This window comes from Protopterus annectens, chromosome 14.part0, assembly GCF_019279795.1.
Source record: "Protopterus annectens isolate FY-2018-M chromosome 14.part0, PAN1.0, whole genome shotgun sequence".
Lineage (NCBI taxonomy): Eukaryota > Metazoa > Chordata > Ceratodontiformes > Protopteridae > Protopterus > Protopterus annectens.
The window spans coordinates 465,396,508-465,419,810 of record NC_056748.1 but is presented as its reverse complement, the minus strand read 5'-3'; the positions used below and the strand labels follow the sequence as shown (position 1 = coordinate 465,419,810).

The 23,303-nt window shown below is 37.5% G+C and overlaps 1 protein-coding gene across 1 annotated transcript in view; it reads left to right on the top strand.

Moving 5' to 3' along the window:
• The first annotated feature begins 1,994 nt into the window (after nt 1-1,994).
• Nucleotides 1,995-23,303, top strand: part of LOC122788682 (vomeronasal type-2 receptor 26-like) — a 152,992-nt gene continuing 131,683 nt past the window's right edge. Inside the window, exons 1-4 of the mRNA XM_044055577.1 lie at nt 1,995-2,556; nt 8,154-8,447; nt 13,367-13,430; nt 15,367-15,468. Of these exons, the coding sequence (XP_043911512.1) occupies nt 1,995-2,556; nt 8,154-8,447; nt 13,367-13,430; nt 15,367-15,468 (1,022 nt within the window). The remainder of the gene's footprint in view (nt 2,557-8,153; nt 8,448-13,366; nt 13,431-15,366; nt 15,469-23,303) is intronic.

Genomic DNA, 23,303 nt, shown 5'->3' with positions numbered 1-23,303 from the left:
TAGGCCTAGTGGACTTATCCCGGCAAACAAATGCAATAAATAAATAAATAAATAAAATTATGTGTTCTAGGTAAATTAATTCCCTGCTCTTTCACTAGACGTTTTAGATGTGATTAGGATGACCACTCACTTCATGTAAATGTACAAACATACACACATAGAAATATTTTTGATACAGGCAATAATGCTCTTCTAGCCTGCAAATATAATAGGAATGGCAAATTTGGTATGTGTCCAAGCTGTTTTTAAAAATATCTAAATTACTGCTTGCGATAATAAAATTTAATAGTCTATTCCATGCATCAGCTACTCTCTCAGAGAACCAAATAGTACACATCTCATTCCTATATAATCTTCTGCACAGGTTGTCTGATGATACATGAAACATTCCCAAAGGTAGCTTCCTCTAAATGCCCTATATATCTGAATAAGGTGTCCTCTTACATATCTGTTTGAAACACTGTACAATTTCTGACATTTTAATCTTTCATAGTAATTTAAATTTTCACATCCATGGATGCTGTTGGTATATTTTCACTGTGCTCTTTACAATCCACTCATGCTTATTATATGGTTTCCATATTGTTATTCCATACTCTAGCTTAGGTCTAATATAACTTAAATGATTTTATCATTTCTGATTTCCTAGACTTTGCAAAACTTTTATACAGCCTAAAGTTTTAAAACTGCCATAATCCAATTGATATGATTAAAAAATCCCAAAGCTGGATCTAACTGCATACCACTGTTTGTTAATTATTCTATAGTTTCAATCATTATGCACTGTATTTAATAGGCATCCATCAATTTATTTCTCAAAACTCTCATATGCTTAGTTTTTGATGTATTTATCAGCATATTATTCACTTGTGCCCACATTGTGGGCAAATTAATCAAGTTCTTTTGCAGACATGCCCTATCTATAAGAGATACAATGAGTTTACCCATTTTCAAGTCATCTGATTGCAGACTGTAGAAAATCTCAGATGAAAAATATAGATCTCAAAGATACAATCTAAACAAGGATCTATATCAGAAGAGCAAATGTTTAAAATAGTGAACAGTCTTCTACTGAACTTACAACTGTGAAACCTCTCCCAGGGAAAAAAATTCACTGATCCCCCCCGCAAAAAAAAAGAGTATACAGGCAAAATAAAGTGGGGGCTGTGGTGCTGTGCTCCACACCCCCCAACATAAATATATCAACTCCAAGATCGCACCACAGTGAAGAAAACAGCAAAGTCCAGAAGACAGCTGTGCCTTCGACATTTTCAGGTTTCGCAGTTTAAGGTTCGATAGAAGAGCCTTCATTATTTTAAGCATTCGCTCTTCTGATAGGGATCCTCTAAACAAGTATAAGCCTAGGACAGAACCCTGCAGCACCTTGACTGTAACTTAGAATGTCAGGTGTCCAATTGCTGTATGATACTTGCATTGTCCTATTTGTAAGCCATGCAGCTATCCCCATCTTATCATGATTGCATCAACACCTTGTTGCTCACATTTATTGATCAGTGTTTTGTGCATGACTCTATCAAGGGCTGAAGTTAAATGTATAGAAATTACATCACAGCACATTTTTTCATTAATGTTGTTACAGAACATCATATTACAGGTGATTATAGATCTACCAATAAGCCAGAAAACCACAAAGTGAAGAAAACCAGACTGGAAGGCAGGAAATGTGAAGAATACCTTCTGTATTGGAATGCCCCACTGCTGCTGTTTCTTTTGTTTCAAGAAGTGATTTGTGTTTAGCAGGAGCACAAAGGGAAAGTGGTCTGTTTAATTATGGGCAAATGAATATGGTGAGCCAAGGTGTACTGCTGCATGAAAATGGTGAACTGCAGAGACAATCAATGGATTTAAGGACAGCTAATGGAAGACAGATCAGTAGAAATGATAACTGTATCAACAGTTACAATACTGTTTTAAATGGGACTTAAATGTGCCTGTTCTAAAGGACTGGTTAAAAACTGCAGTTAGTTTTCAAAATGAGCAAAGACAAACAGCTTAACACCCTGTCAGAGCTGAACTATTTGTTAGTGCAAATTAAGAAATTGCAGTTGGATAATGTTTATTTTTCAGAATGTTTAAAACTAAAAATTTTACCTAAAGGTCTGTGTATGTGGCGTTTTCCAACAGGCCTGGTCCCGGACACTCTGTTTCATAACGAATTAATTGAACTTTTTGATAGGCATGGAATGGAATATATGGCTTTAGCAGTAAAACACAATAATTTGTTGACTGATTCTTTAACAGAGCAAGTGGCACAAGTGGACAATTATGTGGTAAATGGCCAAACTTACAGAAAGTTCGAGACTGAGTACACTAGAATTTTTAAAAGTATTGATGAACAAATTAATATTATTAAGAACAAGAAGGTGAAAAAGCTCTTAAGTGACCAAAAGGCATATGCAGAAAATAAGGTGTATACCCCACCCCCAGTTTCTCAACAGTGGGGGAGTAAATTTGGCAATAGACAATCTGGTGTACCCCGAACACATGTTCTGCACACGAGTGCCCCTGCTGATAATGTACATGATTTTAGTGAAGGTAATGAAGGTGAAGAGAATGATTTTTAGGGGAAGAACATTTTCTCCCCTCAGATGTTTGGAGCATTTGATGAACAAACAGCAAGGCCAGAACTTTGGGTCGACACATTATGCATGGGCAGGATGACCATACAAAAGGGAAGGATTCGAGACAATGGTTCCAGAACAAGTTTTAAGTGAGGAACAATTTTCACAGAATGATGTTTTCAGCCTTCCACCTGTGGAAATTGTATGTAACTCTGAGGGTGATTTTAAAGTATTTAATTACTCATCTTTATGTTTAGACAATATTGCTTATGACTTGTTTGCTAAGGGTTTGACCTTTGTCCCATACACACCAGTAGATTTGGTCAGTCTGTTGATTGATCTAAGGCTTATGGTTAGGAAGTTGAATTTTAAAATGCTGTTTCACAATGTTGATATGGTAAGGGATCCTTTGCACATTTCCAGTACCTTCAACCCACCTTTAGATGCCTCTCTACAATTATGGAAAATGTGTGAACTTGATTTCCGTAATATGTAGATAATTTGGGTCCCATTCACATTGCTGACCTTTTACAAGTTCGATCGTCATATGGGCGAAACCATATGTTCGAACTTTTAAAACTTTGAATGTTTCAACAGAGATCTCCATAAGGGAAGCTTTCCCTTTCCTGCAATGTAGTGCAATCTTAGAGTTAGTATATTTAAGTAGGGGGGGTGTGGGGGGCTTGCCCCCCCAGCTTACAACCTTCAGGTAATTTTTTTGTGTTTTTTTTATTATGTTTTCGAAATTTTAAAGTTCGAACATATGGTGTCAACCATATGGTGTTCGAACTTTTAAAAGTTCGACAACGTGATATAGACCCAGATAATTTAAATCAGGAAGAAAGAAGGCAGATGAAGAATCTGACCAGTAACCCCACTGTAAGGTTTATGAAACCTGACAAAAGTGGTGGGCTGGTAGTTATGAATCTGTCAGACTACATATGTAAAATGAAAGAAAGTTTATCTGTAAACTCCTATGAATCTAGCTCCCTGAACCAACTAAATGGAGTCTACAAGGCTGCGAGGGCAACCTTCAAAGATCTTTTTATTGTGGGCAGCATCTCAAATTCTGAGTAAAATTATTTGTCTGTACCCCACCATATTACCCCCACGATTTTTGGTTTATCCAGATTGCACAAGAATGTAGAGCAACCCCCTATGCGCCCCATAGTTGATGCAAGGGGCTCTTTCACTCATACCTTAGCTAAGTTTATTGACATTAAATATAAGAAATTTGTTTCAGAGGAGCTCAGTATTTATAGGGACTCTTGGATTTTTTTGAATAAGTTGAATGACATGGAGTTTTATGAAGAGTTTGTGTTTATTGTGGTTGCTGTAAGAGATCTGGAAAAAAGCATTCATTCTTTCCTCATACTAAAGGTGTCACCAACAAAGACACCTACAAACCACCCATAGCAATTCTCTCACCCCTCTCTCTAAAATACTGGAAAAATCGCTGCCATGCCCAACTCCTATGAACCACCTGCATGAAAATCAAATTTTATCACCCACTCAGCATGGTTTCAAACCGGGACACAGCACCACTGCATCGCCTCCTATCTTTCCTTGATTACAGTTAACTGGGCATGGGATTCTGGTAAAATAATTGCTTCACTTTTCCTTGATCTCCAAAGCTTTGATACCATTTCCCACACTATCCTACTCTCTAAAACTATCCACCCTCCACATTTTTCCCCCTACACTACAATGGGTACAACAGCTATCTCTTCCAATAGGCAGCAATCCACCAAATGGCAGCATGTCTTACTCTCCCTTCCTCAATATTTCCCACAGGGGTACCCAAGGCTCCATCACTTGGTCCGCCAGACTGCGGTGTAGGGTGCTCTTGGTAGCATTGTCACGCCTCCACAGTTAGACGTTAGCCGTTCCTGATTCTCAGTTAGAGCAAGTCTTCTGTGGCAACATGGCATAATGGGCATTCCTTTTGTTGAAGGTTGTGCTTTGGGCCTGGCAAGCCAGCTACGTAAAACTCTACGCCAATCATTTAGTGGACGGAGTTCACACGCTGTAGCGACTCCCCTAACGGGAAAAGAGCGAAAGACACAAACATTAAAACTTTCACACCACTCTCCCCACAATGCTCAGTAATCCAGTATGCTGATGACTCTACAATAATATGCACCGCAAATTCCAGCTCTGAACTCCAGCAAATTACCCTAGAATGCCCTCACATCCTACTGGGAATCTTGGGTGGTTAACAATCATCTTGCCCTAAATCCAAAAAAAATAAACTAGTAATTTTTACTCCTAGGAAAACCACTCCATTTGATAAAAACTCTTCACTATACAAGCCCAAGACAATACCACTATAGAAGTTGTCCCACACACTAAATTACTAAGGCATTATTATAGTTGAAAACCTTAACTTTGACCTACACATAAACAATAACATCAAAAAAACACACCAAAAGCTTAGTATGCTCTACAGGCACCAACACTTTCTTAGCCTCTCTATTACACAAACCCTTGCAACTACCTTTTTATTACCCTCTCTCCTTTATGGTGCCCCTCTCCTCACTAATATCCGAAATTCTACAAAATCCAAACTTGCTATGTGTTACAACAGAATAGCAAATTTGCCAACAAGGCCACATTCTCATCTCACCACTGTAAGTCACTGAAACAGTTAGGGTGGCTGGAACTCCCCCACCATCTCTCATTCACCCAACTAACTACTGTGCGCAAAATAATCTACAGACCCACAGACTGTCCTGCTCTCAACTCCCTACTTGCCAAATACCATTCCAGCAGGCATCTAAGATCTGAAAATCATCTACTTCTAAAAGTAAAGAGCCCACCACCTGCTGGTCAACTCCTCTATGCCTTCACTGTCGTCAAACTATGGAACTCACTTCCGCCTTCTATAAGAAACACAGGCAGCACCACCACCCAAACAAATGCTGAAAAATCATCTCAACTCTTCCTGGCTATGTTCCTGCTCTATAACCTAATCTCTTCACTCTCCTTATATGATTACTAAACTCCTATGTCTTTTGCTGCTAGTGACTGATGATATTTTCTCCATATTTATTTTTATCTTCACTTGTTGATACTGGTACAATAATACTGATCTCTGTTTATACCACTCTGATTGAATTCATCGATTTCTGCTTTAATGTATATTTTCTGTATACATTACTGTAATCAAACAAACTAGATTCCTGCTTTAATCTATATATTCTGTATATGTTACTATATTTATTATCTGTAACACTGTTTCTGCTTCTGTACTAATTAATGTTTATATGTTTTCTGTATCTCGTTGGTGCTTTTCTTCCCCGGGCCTCCACTGAAAATGGGCTCTTTTAGGCCTAGTGGACTTATCCCGGCAAACAAATGCAACAAATAAATAAATAAATAAAATTATGTGTTCTAGGTAAATTAATTCCCTGCTCTTTCACTAGACGTTTTAGATGTGATTAGGATGACCACTCACTTCATGTAAATGTACAAACATACACACATAGAAATATTTTTGATACAGGCAATAATGCTCTTCTAGCCTGCAAATATAATAGGAATGGCAAATTTGGTATGTGTCCAAGCTGTTTTTAAAAACATCTAAACTACTGCTTGCGATAATAAAATTTAATAGTCTATTCCATGCATCAGCTACTCTCTCAGAGAACCAAATAGTACACATCTCATTCCTATATAATCTTCTGCACAGGTTGTCTGATGATTCATGAAACATTCCCAAAGGTAGCTTCCTCTAAATGCCCTATATATCTGAATAAGGTGTCCTCTTACATATCTGTACAATTTCTGACATTTTAATCTTTCATAGTAATTTAAATTTTCACATCCATGGATGTCGTTGGTATATTTCCACTGTGCTCTTTACAATCCACTCATGCTTATTATATGGTTTCCATATTGTTATTCCATACTCTAGCTTAGGTCTAATATAACTTAAATGATTTCATCATTTCTGATTTCCTAGACTTTGCAAAACTTTTATACAGCCTAAAGTTTTAAAACTGCAATAATCCAATTGATATGATTAAAAAATCCCAAAGCTGGATCTAACTGTATACCACTGTTTGTTAATTATTCTATAGTTTCAATCATTATGCACTGTATTTAATAGTCATCCATCAATTTATTTCTCAAAACTCTCATATGCTTAGTTTTTGATGTATTTATCAGCATATTATTCACTTGTGCCCACATTGTGGTCAAATTAATCAAGTTCTTTTGCAGACATGCCCTATCTATAAGAGATACAATGAGTTTACCCATTTTCAAGTCATCTGATTGCAGACTGTAGAAAATCTCAGATGAAAAATATAGATCTGAAAGATACAATCTAAACAAGGGTCTATATCAGAAGAGCAAATGTTTAAAATAGTGAACAGTCTTCTACTGAACTTACAACTGTGAAACCTCTCCCTGGGAAAAAAATTCACTGATCCCCAAAAAAAAAAAAAACAGGCAAAATAAAGTGGGGGCTGTGGGGGCTGTGCTCCAAACCCCCCAACTTAAATATATCAACTCCAAGATCGCACCACAGTGAAGAAAACAGCAAAGTCCAGAAGACAGCTGTGCCTTCGACATTTTCAGGTTTCGCAGTTTAAGGTTCGATAGAAGAGCCTTCATTATTTTAAGCATTCGCTCTTCTGATAGGGACCCTCTAAACAAGTATAAGCCTAGGACAGAACCCTGCAGCACCTTGACTGTAACCTAGAATGTCAGGTGTCCAATTGCTGTATGATACTTGCATTGTCCTATTTGTAAGCCATGCAGCTATCCCCATCTTATCATGATTGCATCAACACCTTGTTGCTCACATTTATTGATCAGTGTTTTGTGCATGACTCTATCAAAGGCTGAAGTTAAATGTATAGAAATTACATCACAGCACATTTTTTCATTAATGTTGTTACAGAACATCATATTACAGGTGATTATAGATCTACCAATAAGCCAGAAAACCACAAAGTGAAGAAAACCAGACTGGAAGGCAGGAAATGTAGAAGAATACCTTCTGTATTGGAATGCCCACTGCTGCTGTTTCTTTTGTTTCAAGAAGTGATTTGTGTTTAGCAGGAGCACAAAGGGAAAGTGGTCTGTTTAATTATGGGCAAATGAATATGGTGAGCCAAGGTGTACTGCTGCATGAAAATGGTGAACTGCAGAGATAATCAATGGATTTAAGGACAGCTAATGGAAGACAGATCAGTAGAAATGATAACTGTATCAACAGTTGCAATACTGTTTTAAATGGGACTTAAATGTGCCTGTTCTAAAGGACTGGTTAAAAACTGCAGTTAGTTTTCAAAATGAGCAAAGACAAACAGCTTAACACCCTATCAGAGTTGAACTATTTGTTTGTGAAAATTAAGAAATTGCAGTTGGATAATGTTTATTTTTCAGAATGTTTAAAACTAAAAATTGTACCTAAAGGCCTGTGTATGTGGCATTTTCCAACAGGCCTGGTCCCGGACACTCTGTTTCATAACGAATTAATTGAACTTTTTGATAGGCATGGAATGGAATATATGGCTTTAGCAGTAAAACACAATAATTTGTTGACTGATTCTTTAACAGAGCAAGTGGCACAAGTGGACAATTATGTGGTAAATGGCCAAACTTACAGAAAGTTCGAGACTGAGTACACTAGAATTTTTAAAAGTATTGATGAACAAATTAATATTATTAAGAACAAGAAGGTGAAAAAGCTCTTAAGGGATCAAAAGGCATATGCAGAAAATAAGGTGTATACCCCACCCCCAGTTTCTCAACAGTGGGGGAGTAAATTTGGCAACAGACAATCTGGTGTACCCCGAACACATGTTCTGCACATGAGTGCCCCTGCTGATAATGTACATGATTTTAGTGAAGGTAATGAAGGTGAAGAGAATGATTTTTAGGGGAAGAACATTTTTTCTCCTCAGATGTTTGGAGCATTTGATGAACAAACAGCAAGGCCAGAACTTTGGGCCGACACATTATGCATGGGCAGGATGACCATACAAAAGGGAAGGATTCGAGACAATGGTTCCAGAACAAGTTTTAAGTGAGGAACAATTTTCACAGAATGATGTTTTCAACCTTCCACCTGTGGAAATTGTATGTAACTGTGAGGGTGATTTTAAAGTATTTAATTACTCATCTTTATGTTTAGACAATATTGCTTATGACTTGTTTGCTAAGGGTTTGACCTTTGTCCTATACACAGCAGTAGATTTGGTCAGTCTGTTGATTGATCTAAGGCTTATGGTTAGGAAGTTGAATTTTAAAATGCTGTTTCACAATGTTGATATGGTAAGGGATCCTTTGCACATTTCCAGTACCTTCAACCCATCTTTACATGCCTCTCTACAATTATGGAAAATGTGTGAACTTGATTTCCGTAATATGTAGATAATTTGGGTCCCATTCACATTGCTGAACTTTTACAAGTTCGATCGTCATATAATTAACCATATGTTCGAACTTTTAAAACTTTGAATGTTTCAACAGAGATCTCCGTAAGGGAAGCTTTCCCTTTCCTGCAATGTAGTGCAATCTTAGAGTTAGTATATTTAAGTAGCGGGGGTGTGGGGGGCTTGCCCCCCAGCTTACAACCTTCAGGTAATTTTTTTGTGTTTTTTTTTATTATGTTTTCGAAATTTTAAAGTTCGAACATATGGTGTCGACCATATGGTGTTCGAACTTTTAAAAGTTCGACAACGTGATATAGACCCAGATAATTTAAATCAGGAAGAAAGAAGGCAGATGAAGAATCTGACCAGTAACCCCACTGTAAGGTTTATGAAACCTGACAAAAGTGGTGGGCTGGTAGTTATGAATCTGTCAGACTACATATGTAAAATGAAAGAAAGTTTATCTGTAAACCCCTATGAATCTAGCTCCCTGAACCAACTAAATGGAGTCTACAAGGCTGCGAGGGCAGCCTTCAAAGATCTTTTTATTGTGGGCAGCATCTCAAATTCTGAGTAAAATTATTTGTCTGTACCCCACCATATTACCCCCACGATTTTTGGTTTATCCAGATTGCACAAGAATGTAGAGCAACCCCCTATGCGCCCCATAGTTGATGCAAGGGGCTCTATCACTCATACCTTAGCTAAGTTTATTGACATTAAATATAAGAAATTTGTTTCAGAGGAGCTCAGTATTTATAGGGACTCTTGGATTTTTTTGAATAAGTTGAATGACATGGAGTTTTATGAAGAGTTTGTGTTTATTATGGTTGCTGTAAGAGATCTGTACTCAGTCATTCCACATAATATTGTTGTGGAATGGTTTTGTGAGTATTTAGTTGATAAGTAGGTGCTGCAAATGGAAATGAATTTGTTGGAACATCTTTTGGAAATGGTCTTAAAAATAACTTTATTGTTTTTGAGAAGGAATATTCTTTGTAGAGAGAAGGAGTTGCTATGGGTGCAGCATGTGGTAGAGTCTATGCCAACATTATTATGCTGCAATGGGAGCATTTGTTTTTGTTTAATTCTGCCTTTTACCAATATTGCCAACTGTATACATGCTTCTTGGATGACCTGTTTATTTTATGGAAGGGTCCCAAATTATTGATTGAGGAGTTTTTGGTTTACTTGAACAGTACCACACATTTTTTAAAGTTTTCCCACTGTGTGGATGAGTAAGAAATCTTTTTAGATATACACTTGAGTAAAGAAGTGACAAATAGGAGCTTTGTCACTAAAATCTTTTGAAAAGACACATACTCGAATGTGTTTTTACACTTTTCAAGTGCCCACCCATTCAAGCAGAAGCGACCAGTCATTAAAAGGCAGTTTGTGAGGGCTGCAAGAATGGTATCAACATTCAAGTTATTTTTAGAAGAATGTGAGACATTGACAGATATGTTTTTAAAGCGAGGTTACCCATACTCATTTGTATATGAGATTATGCTGGACGTTATTAATAAAAGAGAAAGTGGTCATTTTGAACCCATCCTTAAAGGATGGAATGGTTTTAGGTTTACAGTGGAAGTTGATAGTAATGAAACAAGTGATGCATGTTTTGAATCTGGTACTGAGCTTCTAACTGTTACGTCTGTAAAAACGAACTATTCATACTCCTTGGTTACCACATTCAGGACTAACAGCAAACATATCAGGCATATTATACAAAAAATTTAAAAATGTTACAGTATGAAAGAGAATGAGAGACCTAACAGGTGCTGGACCTGTAATTGTGTATCACAGGGGTAGAACTTTGAAGGACTTGTTTGAAAGAGTGGTTAAGTATAAGGGGGAAGGGTTTATGAAGAAATGTGGCTGCTGCCCATATTGGCCCTATGTTGCAGAGATTGTTGAGACAGTGATTAATGGTTTTAAATTTAAACCAGTGGAGAAGTTTTACTGTTATTCAGAGATGGCAGTATATTGCACCCAATGTGTTTTATGTATAGGTTTTTATATTGGTAAAATGGAGAGGAAATTAAAAAAATCATATTTAAGAACATCTTAGAACAATCAGAAAATATGATGGTACTGTGCCCTTGCTAAGCACCATATGGATTTTCATGGGCATTCTTTTAAGTTCTCTGTGCTGGACTCAGTGAAGGTTTATAGAAGAGAGGGGGCATGGTCATTACATCTAGAGAAGAAAGAATTGACCTGGCAGCTATGTTTAAGGACTAACATTTGGCCAGGTCTCAATGAATGTATTTCTATCAACAGTTTTCTTTAGTTGAAGGCACTGCAAATATGATCTGATTTATTTTAATATTTATGGAAACGTAAAATTAAACTAAATTGAGTTGTTTTGAATAAGGTCTTAAAGTAAACACTTGTTTTTTTTTTATTTATATTTAACATATATGCTATATAATCAATTTTTGAGATGTGCTGGAATGTTAATTTTATAGTTTTTAAAGGTTTTATAAATATTCATGGATATTTATTAATATTTATAAATATTCATAAATATGCATACAAAGATTTGTTCTCACTGGCTGAAATCATGGGGGGAGCATGCTTTTTGTATGAAATTATCACTAATTGAAGGAATTTAAACATGAACTGCTTTCTTTTAAACTGTCTGAAGAAATTTCTTATGGTAGAAATGGAAGGGCTATTTTTATATGTTTAGATTAAACAAAGTGTTTTTTTTTCATGATAAACAGACTTAGAATATTGGATTTTACATTTTTCTACCCCACTGGAGTATTCACATTTCCTGCATTCTGGGCTGGTTTTCTTCAATTTGTGATTATAGATCTATTTTCAGCACAAGGGTATTAGTACATGGTTTCAAATCCCACAACAAGAAAGTAATCTTATAGGTCTATAGAACTCCAGCTTTGTCCCTTGGGTTTAAGAAGTGCATGTCTCCAATTTTGAGGCATCTTCACATTTTTAAATGACCTGGTGAATAACAGATATAAGGTTACTGTAAGTTCATGCTTAAGTGTAGTCAGGTCATAATTACTAATTCTGTCTCCTCCCCATAATTTGTTTGGGTCTAGTTTGCATAGCTTTTTTTTCAATAAAATTGCATTTAATTTCAATACCTTAAGTTATTTGGTTGTTACTATGATAATTTATGACCACCTTTATGGAGCTAAACTATTTGGCATAAGATTTTGTAAATCTACCTATAATCTGGTATGTTATACAATAAATTTTAGAAACTGCATACAGTTGATTGATTTGCATGTTTTTAGTCCTAACTCATCTTCATTTATAAAATGTTTCCTATTACATTCAATATATTTATATACATTTTCTTCAAAATTTTTTTGATCTCAAACTATCTTGACTCACATTAATTTGTTTCCTTTATTTGTTATCGCTCATATTAATTAAGTATCTTATTCTTATGGAAAGATATCTTCCTGACCTTATATGCCTAGATCCTGAAGATGGACATTTTATTTTTTAATTTCAAACAAGTTTATTTCGAAACTTCACATATTCCTTCTGCAGTTTTTCCATTGAATGTATCACTCTTTTTTTTAACATAATGACTCTTTTACTTCCATATAGTATCTTATTAGTCTTCTCTGCATTGGTTTAGATTTTAGTTTGGCAGAATTATCTAGCAGTAATTTAACATTTATAACCCCATGATCACTGCACATCAATGGTGGTAAAACATGACATAAAGTTAGAGTCATTTCCTTAGGAACACAAACAATGTCCATTATGTTCCATTCCTTGGTAAGACTTTTGTTTTATAATCTGCAGCAATTGTTATACCTAAACACACACATTGTGCATAATCTCCTTACTAATGTTTTTGAACCAGTACTATTCCAGTGTGTTTCTGATAAATTTAAGTCCCCAGCCACAATTATTTTCCCTCCTGTGTTTCATGCAACAAATGTATGAATTCCTCTAGATAATCAGCACTTGACTTTTGGTGGTCTGTAGACTCCAACAATTGTCATATGTTCAAAGGCTGTCTTTATCCTCGTAGTTACAGTGTCTACAGCATTGGTATTATCATCAAACATGTAATAATCACAGGTCTCAGAACAATCTTTACTACTGATCATAACTCCACCTGATTTTTTTTTCTGTTAGAATGTCTGTTACAGTCAGCCTGAACCAGTTCTGCCAGTCACATTAAAATGCTGAAAGCCCTTTACATCATGTATGAATGCACAACAAAGCTTCTGCTCACTATCTCTTGCAATCGCCCCTCATTATAACAGTAAAAATCAGAGTTAAAAAATAAAATATAGATCAAAGTAGTACCAGGCAGTTGCACAATAAATTACAAACCAACACTGGATGGTTTCAAATATGCTCTAAATTGTCCCATGTAAACTCTTTGTTAATTTATAGGGTTGACTAGAGTTTACCTTTCTACAGTCCTTCCCTTTCTTCCAACAAACAGTGAAAATCAAAGGTAAAACATAATATATATCAAAATAAATCTTCTTGTCAATAATATATTGCTTTATTCATACAAAGAATGAAAATCAGAGATAAAAATAACATATAAATCAAAATAAATCTTCGCATACCAAGTAGTTGCACAAAAAAACAAAAACTACAGTGAATGGTTTCAGATTACAGATACAGATTAAAAAGGGTTTTTGATTAATTGCAGGGGGCAATTGTTTAGTAGTAATATCCACATCAATAAATACCAATATCAATGAACCTTGGGCCCATGTGCATGCATATACTAAATTTTCAACTGGTCACTTTTGCAAGGTGATCAAACAAAATATTAATCATCAAAAAAGCATCTAAAAGTAACATGATAAAAAAAAATACTCATTCTGGAAGTATTTTCTTCCATTTTACTAAAACTAGAATGAATAGTTTTAGTCAGAGTCATAATGTACCCACAACAGCCTATTTCACTGTTGATAACGTTATCAAATACTAAAAAGTTATTTTGTTAAACAGCAAACTACATTAGCTATTAGCTAGCATTTTGTCTTTTGAAAAATACAAAGCACTACTCAGATGACTTCTTAAACTACCGCTCCCCCTAGTGAGGGACTGAATAGTAAAGTTTTACCTGATAGTGGTTGCAAAGGAAGAGTTTCCTTACCAAATTAGATTTTTAGCTCTTCTAAAAAATGACAGATATCTTTAATGTAAGACCTGACTATATACACTGATTTTTATAATGTATTTATTTATTGACATTTGATTACTAAGAATCCATTGCCATTGGAGGTTCATGGAAAAAAGCTCCAAAGTATTACAAAACATTTTAAGAACAATAATTGTGCGTTTTTTTAAAAATAATACAAAAATACTACATTTTAAATAATTCTACCAAAGTAGACATAATATGAAAACATTGGTTAAGAATAGATATGTTATATGACAATGATTTAATATTTAGAGAAATATTACCCAGTTTATAGAGAACTTAAAAGTAAGTTCATATAATACAAACAGGAATTACAATATGAAGTGTGAGAAAACTAGGCTTATGGTATATTTCGAAACAATGCTGGGGAGAGAAATTCATAGAAGTAAGGAAGTGAGAGTACACAGGTGTAAGGTATGAACAGGCATTGGTTCACATTTAAGGACATAGTTTATCCTGAGCAAGAACAGAGCCATCTTTTTGCTAGGAAGACTTTCATAATGGTTTTAAAGGGTGGGGATGAGGGTATTGACCTGATGGATACAAGTAAGGAGTTACAGACCTTAGCAACAGAGTACAAGTACAGCCAATGCCCAGCAGATTTGATGGGCTTGTGGAAGGACAGGAGTTTTGGTCATTGGATTGTAATGACCAACTGTGAACCTAGTTGTGTAGAATGTTATTTAGATGGATTCTGGATAATTTTATAGGTGGTAAGAAGTTGTGTATATGCTAGTTGATGGGGTAGTTCTAACCATTTTAAGATTTTTAGAGCTAAACACTTGTGGGCTCTGAAAAGGGTATTTGCTGCAGATTTTTCATGTTTGTCACAACATTGTTCAAGGTTTGATTTTTATGATGCCTGAAGGTTAATAAGGATGGGAGCAAAATAAAGAGGCAAGAAAAGGAGATAAGAAGTGACAAGTGTAGCTTTAATTGTGTTGATTTGAAAGCTTTTGGCTCTGTAAAGCATCTCCAGTTTTTGTTGAGTTTTTCTTATGCAATTTTGTATATGCATGTTTAATATAATAATTTGCTATGAGAAGTGACAAATCATTGTATTATCAAGAGAGAGGACTTTAAATTTTGTTCCTTTTTCATGAGAAAGGGATTTAGGGGAAAAAAGTAATAGTTTTGTTAAGGGTCGAGCATGAGTTGTGAGTTACAAAGATGTGTTTCAGTGGTTGGTAAAGTTTTCTGAGTAATTTTTAAATGTGTGCCATGTTTTCAGATGTGCAAATGAATATGGAGTCATCTGCATGTTGTATTATGGAGGACGGTTGTCTGAATCTGTGAAAGGAGTTGGTGATAATGTTAAAGAGTGGAGAACCAAGTATGGAACCTTGTGGTACACTGATGGTGACTGGGACGTATGGAGAGAGGGTGAAGTACCGTTTTATTGATTGAACCTCTGAACCACAGAAGGCACGGCTGAAAGAAACCTGATAAGCACATTTGAAGTAGATTTTTGGTGAGACAAACTGTGTTGAAACCTTTAGGCAGGTATAAAAATAAGGAGGAGAGTAGTTTGCAGTTATCCCTAGTTTTATTGACAGTATCTGTATACAGTAGAGAGTTGATTATATGAACGTCGATTATCCAAAATGTCAATTATATGAACCAGCCTTCCAAAGTTTTCAGGTAGGAAAAATCATAAAGTCTGAATATGTAAACATTATATGTATTCACTTGAGCATGTTTTTTGAGCTTGTAGCCAGCTCATGTGTGAAAAATATTCTTTATTGTTCACTGGAATCACTGAATGGCTGAAAAGTGTATTTCTGTGGGTCGACTTTATAACGTCATCCCACAGTTTAACAACTGTCAAAATGGTGGGAAGAAAACACCATAATTTTACAAGCACAAACTCCCGGAAGATCGTAAATCCTCTCCAGGAAAGTTACCAAGTACTCACTTGGAAGGTCATCAACTGAAGTACAGCATGATTTCAGTTTAAGAATAGTTTTATATTGGATGTGGGCACAGGTTTGAAGGTGAAAGTAGATGTGGTGATACATGGTTGTTGGGCTGGGTAAGAGATGCTATACTATCTATAAAATGAGTTGAATTGTACTGTGGTTTCAAGTAAGGTGTTATTGCCAGAGGGATTAGACTGAATTTATAGCTAGCATGCAAGATTTCTTTAATGGCTGTCCAGAATATTTTAGGGTTGTATTTACTATTGTTCTGAAAGTTATTATATTACAGTTATTTGTCTTCATTAATGTGCTTTTTAATATGAATGCAAAGCATTCTGGAGATTTCAAGGTATTGTGGTATTTTATATTGTTGCTATTCTTTCCATGCTTTTTCTCTATCCTGCATTAACATTCTACTCTTTTTGGAGAGCCAAATTGCATTATTTGTTACAGTCTTTTCCTTCTAGGAGGTGCAAGGCTATTTTAGATTTCTGAAAAACTTTATTCAGTTCATTTACAGTATCATCTAACATGAAGGAGGGTTTTTATGAAGTTCCAGTGAATAGATTATAGTTTAGTAGTGAACATTTCCTGGTTAAACTTGGAAAGTTGCATATTGTTTTATAAGCATGTTGTTTAACTGGCTGTGTGAGATGTCTGGTTGTATAGATTGGGAGATGATCATTGAGACAATCAGACGTTGTACCCGAGGTGGTGTATCTGCTAGGGGATGATACTAGGATCCATTCCAATTGGAATTTGAAGACTTGCTATAATGTGTAGGACTATTAACTTAAATTGAATTTATCATCCAAGAATACTACAGTAGGCATACTCTTGGAACCAGGTATGGAAGCAAAAGACCTAAATAAGGTTCCTGGGCAAATTTGTGCACTTTTTGGATGCAAGAAAAAGAACTTAATCTCCACACCTTAAATTGAGAAAAGTTATATAACATCTGATTGATGCTATTAGTATGTGGCACTCCCAATAAATATAAACTAATAGTATGGTATGCAAAATCAAAATCCCTACTAGACAGCTGGGCAAAACAGTTTGCATCATTTCATTCAATACCTACATAATTTTATTAACATAAGTATCAATGCTAATCATAACCATCCCAGAATCTTTGACTTTCATAAATCTTAAATTACTATAGCTTCTGAGTTTCTTTAACATTTTTGGAGAACGCAGCTTGGCTAGATACTTTGTGAACCCTGTACAACTGACTTTATAGAAGATGTAATGCATCAGAAGATGCCATCCTTAAGAACACTGTAACAACATGGCATTAGCAGAGATGGATAATGAAGACACATACAACATATAAGTTAGATCCTGATTTATATAGATACCTAAAGTTGATTGAAGAGAGTTCTTGATGGTAGATTTTAACTTTTGTTAAAGTATTATGGTTATTAAGTATTCAATATAGTGTTCATAAGGTTAAGCCAGAGCAGTTGCATAAATCAGAAAGATTAAGGCAGAGATTTCACATAATATAGGAGTCCAGAATGAAAAGGAGTGAAAAATTAGTGAGAAATGGAGTACTGTGAAGCAGATGCTATGTTCTAGTTACTATATTCAATCACACATGAGAAGAGGACTTAGCCTAGTCTAGGGGGTTGAATGTGGAACACACACTGGAGCAGTGAGAGGGAAGACAACAGGAATGAATTGATGGAACTTGTACAACATTTAAAAAAGAATAACATACTATTTTATAGATTATGGCAACTACAACTTATCTTACTTGTGCTACATAAAATGTAACACGGTGGCACACCCTATTAAAAAGAAAATAATACTTCAGAAAAGTGTATCCTGAGGTGAGGCTAAGATTAAACAGCTGTCCTAACTGTGGGTTTAATTCCTCATTGAGTTCATGAAGCACACAGCCGGGGACACCATCGGTCCCATGGATGCTGTGTTTTGCCTTAGTGAGGGCAGTTCTCACCTCGGCGTTGGAGATGTTTGGGGGCTACAATCCTCTGGAATAGATATCTCTCCTTTTGGGGGAGGGGAGAAGTTTGCACTGAACCTGTCAGCCAATATGTTGGCAATGTGTGTAGGTTCAGTAATTTTCACATCATTTTGAACTAATTCTGAGCATATCTGGGAGTTTCCTCCTGGGTTTCTAACATAGCTAAAGAAGGCCTTATGATTCTCTTTATAGTCCTTGGTGATTTTCTCTCAAAATTTGCCTTGGATGATTTTATGAGAGCTCTTAGTTTTTACTTATAATGATCAAAGGTGTCTTACCTTTCAAGGATTTTGCTCTATCTTGTAGTAGCTTCCTCCTTTTGTTGTAGAGCTTGTTTATGGCTGGGGTCCACCAGACTGGACGCTTGCCTTTGGTACAGAGAGTCTTAGTTTTGTTTGGGATTGCCTGATCCATGCAGTCCTGTAGGTGCTGGTAGAAGGCATTTGTAAGTGATTCAGCGGTTTGAGTAATGTTTACCACTGGCTCAGGGGCCTTAAAGGAGACCACACTAGTTTTTAGAAGTGTGAAATCGGCTTTTGAGAAGTTTTTCACTGTGGTCTTTTTGTTTCAGGTGGGGGCGGGATGAGGACCTCCAGCGAGATTAGTTTATGATCTGATCTCACCAGTGAGGGGTATACTTCGGTGTTGAACATTTTGATCCCATGTTCGTGATGATGAGATCAAGTATGTTTTCTCCTCTTGTGGGGATGGTGACTAGTTGTTCCATGGCATTTGAGTTTATGAACTCCAGGAATCTTTGGGTTAGAGTGTTCGGGCTTGGTAGTGTTCCCAGTCTATATTAGGGTAGTTAAAGTCACCTAGTATGATGGTGTTTGGAGAGACATTTATCCCCTCAATGTTTTCAGGAAGGCCATGTGAGGTTCCTGAGTTTGAGAGGGTGGCCTGTAACATGCTACAAATTGCAGAGCAGTCTTGCCTATGGTTAATTGCATCTGGATGGTCTCCGATGCATCCTCCGTTCCCACCAACCTTGAGGTGTGGGTGTCCTTTATCAATATGCACACCCCCCCTGCTTTCTTGGTGTTGTCCGGATTTTGGGGCGGGCATGATATGAGGTGAAACCTGTTAGTGCTGGGGTGCTGACAGGAGCCTTGAAACAGGTTTCTGTCACAGCACAGACATCGATGTTCTCCATATTGAGAAGGGCCTCGAGTGCGTGCATCTTGAGATTGAGACTTCTGGCACTGAGCAGCATTACGCTTAGGTTTTTTCCCTTTTGGTGTTCTAGGGTGGTAGGCCTAGAATGTGAGGGTTGCCTAAAAAGGCACTATGGGGGTGGAGAGCCTTTGCCAATATCCGGAAGCCCAGGGTGACAGGTGCAAGCCGTCTCTTGAGCAGCGTGGCTTGTCCAGCATGTCATCCCAGGCAGACAGACATTGGATCCCCTTTGAATGACACCAGAATTTAAGCCAATTATTAAAGCTGATCATCTTATCACTGTATTGTGGCATCATTCTAGGTGAAGGTAGGATACTGCTCAAGGTCAGGGTCATACCTGCCTGGGCTACATAATCAGAGAGCTCCTCGATGTCCCTTTTCATGTAGTCCAAGGAGTGCGTCACAGGTCGTTGACACCAGCGTGGACAATGACTGAGTCGTACTTGTACCTGCTGTTGAGAGACCTGAGTGCTTGCGTTATGTGGCGGATTCTAGCGCCTGACAGGCAGCTTACTGTGACCTTCTCTTTACTCAGTCTGGTGGCGGGGCGTCAGTGTGTCTGACTATGGAATCACCAATGACAAGTGTGTCTGGCATTTTGTTTGGCCTTAAGGGCTGTGACTGTTTGACACTCTGACTGTGTGGTCTATGTGTTGCATGTGTTGGGTCGTGAGGTGGTAGTTGTTTGGGTGTCTGCTTTGGTGGCCTCTGCTGTTTTGGTAAATTTTTGATCAGAGCCTCCGAGTATGTCTTTGTGTGAGTATGTGTATGATTTGAAGTTGTGATGGTACCATGTGTGACTGGGTATGTATTGTGTGTGGTTACCTTCTCCTCCTGTCTGGTCTTGCCAGTCCTATGTTGAGAGAGCTCAGCCTCCAGTTTGGCCGTATAGTTGCATCTCGCATGTATTTGTGTTTTGTGGGAGAAGGAGAGGATTGTCTGTGTACATGAGGCAGTTGTAACATTGCCTCAATATTCCCAGGTTCACCAGTTGAGCTGGAGAGGACACTAGCAACTGATCCCTCGACATACTAGAAGTAGTAGATAAAGAGACTTTCAAAGGACTCCGGGGGAAGTGGGTTTAGGCTGGTGGGGTACTATCTATAATAAGAGTGCTTTATCAAGGTGCAAGTACTGTAGGAGTAAGTGCTAGGCTTTACAGATAGAGAATAGTCTACTTGGGAATCAAGTAGAGATGAACTTTTCAGTTATAGGATATGCTGGTTAGATCAGCAGTACAGCTCGAGGAAGGTAGTTTTAAGGGAAAATTGGAAGAGTGGAATTTAGATGGCCCAAATAGTTTAATCTTGTTTAACCGCCGCTGCTCTTGTGTGCAACAGTGGTAACTCCGCGCTAAATCGCGCCGTTTAGCGTGTTTTATAACAGGGGCTGAAGGGAGCTAGGAATTGGCCCAAAGCGACCAATGGACTACTAGTTTCTGGCTGAAACTTCACCAAATCAGACAAAAGGCCGCTCAGTGCTTCCCACTCCCACTGGTAAGCAAAGAAACTTCCCTCCTTCCTAATAAGGCAATGGATCAGTAACAGGAACTAAAAACAAAGCCCAGGGATCAGCAACTCTGAAACTGGACTACTCTAGTTCAGTAAGGCGGGGAAACAAGAGATTTTTGTTTTATTACAGAGACAAGGAAAAAACAGACAGTAATTGCTGTAAATCGGCTAGCGCACTTTAGTGTGTAGCCTACAGAAACAATTTGCAACAATTAGTAACTTAAAGTGCAATAAACAGTGTAAAATGCAGAAATCACTTAAAGTAGCAATAAAACAGGCGAAATGCAGTTGCTAGCTTAAATAACAGTGGGAAAGCCACAAAAATACTTATATCTGGTAGAAAGTCACTCTTTTAGCTCTCTGCTGCTTGGATCACTCTGCAGGCCACCACGAGGATCTGTGCTGAGTTGGTACAAGCTGGAAAACGTGTTTAGCGTGTTTTATAGCAGGGGCTGAAAGGAGCTAGGAATTGGCCCAAAACAACCAATGGACTACTAGTTTCTGGCTGAAACTTCACCAAATCGGACAGAAAGGCTGCTCAGTGCTTCCCACTCCCACTGGTAAGCAAAGAAACTTCCCTCCTCCCTAATAAGGCAATGAATCAGTAACAGGAACTAAAAACAAAGCCCAGGGATCAGCAACTCTGAAACTGGACTACTCTAGTTCAGTAAGGCAGGAAAACAAGAGATTTTTTTTGTTTTATTACAGAGACAAGGAAAAAAACAGACAGTAAATGCTATAAATGCTGTAAATCAGCTAGCGCACTTTAGTGTGTAGCCTACAGAAACAATTTGCAACAATTAGTAACTTAAAGTGCAATAAACAGTGTAAAATGCAGAAATCACTTAAAGTAGCAGTAAAACAGGTGAAATGCAGTCGCTAGCTTAAATAACAGTGGGAAAGCCACAAAAAATACTTATATCTGGTAGAAAGTCACTCTTTTAGCTCTCTGCTGCTTGGATCACTCTGCAGGCCACCACGAGGATCTGTGCTGAGTTGGTACAAGCTGGAAAACGCGTGTTTAGCGTGTTTTATAGCAGGGGGCTGAAAGGAGCTAGAATTGGCCCAAAACGACCAATGGACTACTAGTTTCTGGCTGAAACTTCACCAAATCGGACAGAAAGGCTGCTCAGTGCTTCCCACTCCCACTGGTAAGCAAAGAAACTTCCCTCCTCCTAATAAGGCAATGGATCAGTAACAGGAACTAAAAACAAAGCCCAGGGATCAGCAACTCTGAAACTGGACTACTCTAGTTCAGTAAGGCGGGAAAACAAGAGATTTTTTGTTTTATTACAGAGACAAGGAAAAAACAGACAGTAAATGCTATAAATGCTGTAAATCGGCTAGCGCACTTTAGTGTGTAGCCTACAGAAACAATTTGCAACAATTAGTAACTTAAAGTGCAAGAAAAAGTGTAAAATGCAGAAATCACTTAAAGTAGCAGTAAAACAGGCGAAATGCAGTCGCTAGCTTAATAACAGTGGGAAAGCCACAAAAATACTTATATCTGGTAGAAAGTCACTCTTTTAGCTCTCTGCTGCTTGGATCACTCTGCAGGCCACCACGAGGATCTGTGCTGAGTTGGTACAAGCTGGAAAACGCGTGTTTAGCGTGTTTTATAGCAGGGGGCTGAAAGGAGCTAGGAATTGGCCCAAAACGACCAATGGACTACTAGTTTCCGGCTGAAACTTCACCAAATCGGACAGAAAGGCTGCTCAGTGCTTCCCACTCCCACTGGTAAGCAAAGAAACTTCCCTCCTCCCTAATAAGGCAATGGATCAGTAACAGGAACTAAAAACAAAGCCCAGGGATCAGCAACTCTGAAACTGGACTACTCTAGTTCAGTAAGGCGGGAAAACAAGAGTTTTTTTGTTTTATTACAGAGACAAGGAAAAAAACAGACAGTAAATGCTATAAATGCTGTAAATCGGCTAGCGCACTTTAGTGTGTAGCCTACAGAAACAATTTGCAACAATTAGTAACTTAAAGTGCAATAAACAGTGTAAAATGCAGAAATCACTTAAAGTAGCAGTAAAACAGGCGAAATGCAGTCGCTAGCTTAATAACAGTGGGAAAGCCACAAAAATACTTATATCTGGTAGAAAGTCACTCTTTTAGCTCTCTGCTGCTTGGATCACTCTGCAGGCCACCACGAGGATCTGTGCTGAGTTGGTACAAGCTGGAAAACGCGTGTTTAGCGTGTTTTATAGCAGGGGGCTGAAAGGAGCTAGGAATTGGCCCAAAACGACCAATGGACTACTAGTTTCCGGCTGAAGCTTCACCAAATCGGACAGAAAGGCTGCTCAGTGCTTCCCACTCCCACTGGTAAGCAAAGAAACTTCCCTCCTCCCTAATAAGGCAATGGATCAGGTAGGAAAAATTATAAAGTCTGAATATATAAACATTATATGTATTCACTTGAGCATGTTTTTTGAGCTTGTAGCCAGCTCATGTGTGAAAAATATTCTTTATTGTTCACTGGAATCACTGAATGGCTGAAAAGTGTATTTCTGTGGGTCTACTTTATAACGTCATCCCACAGTTTAACAACTGTCAAAATGGTGAGAAGAAA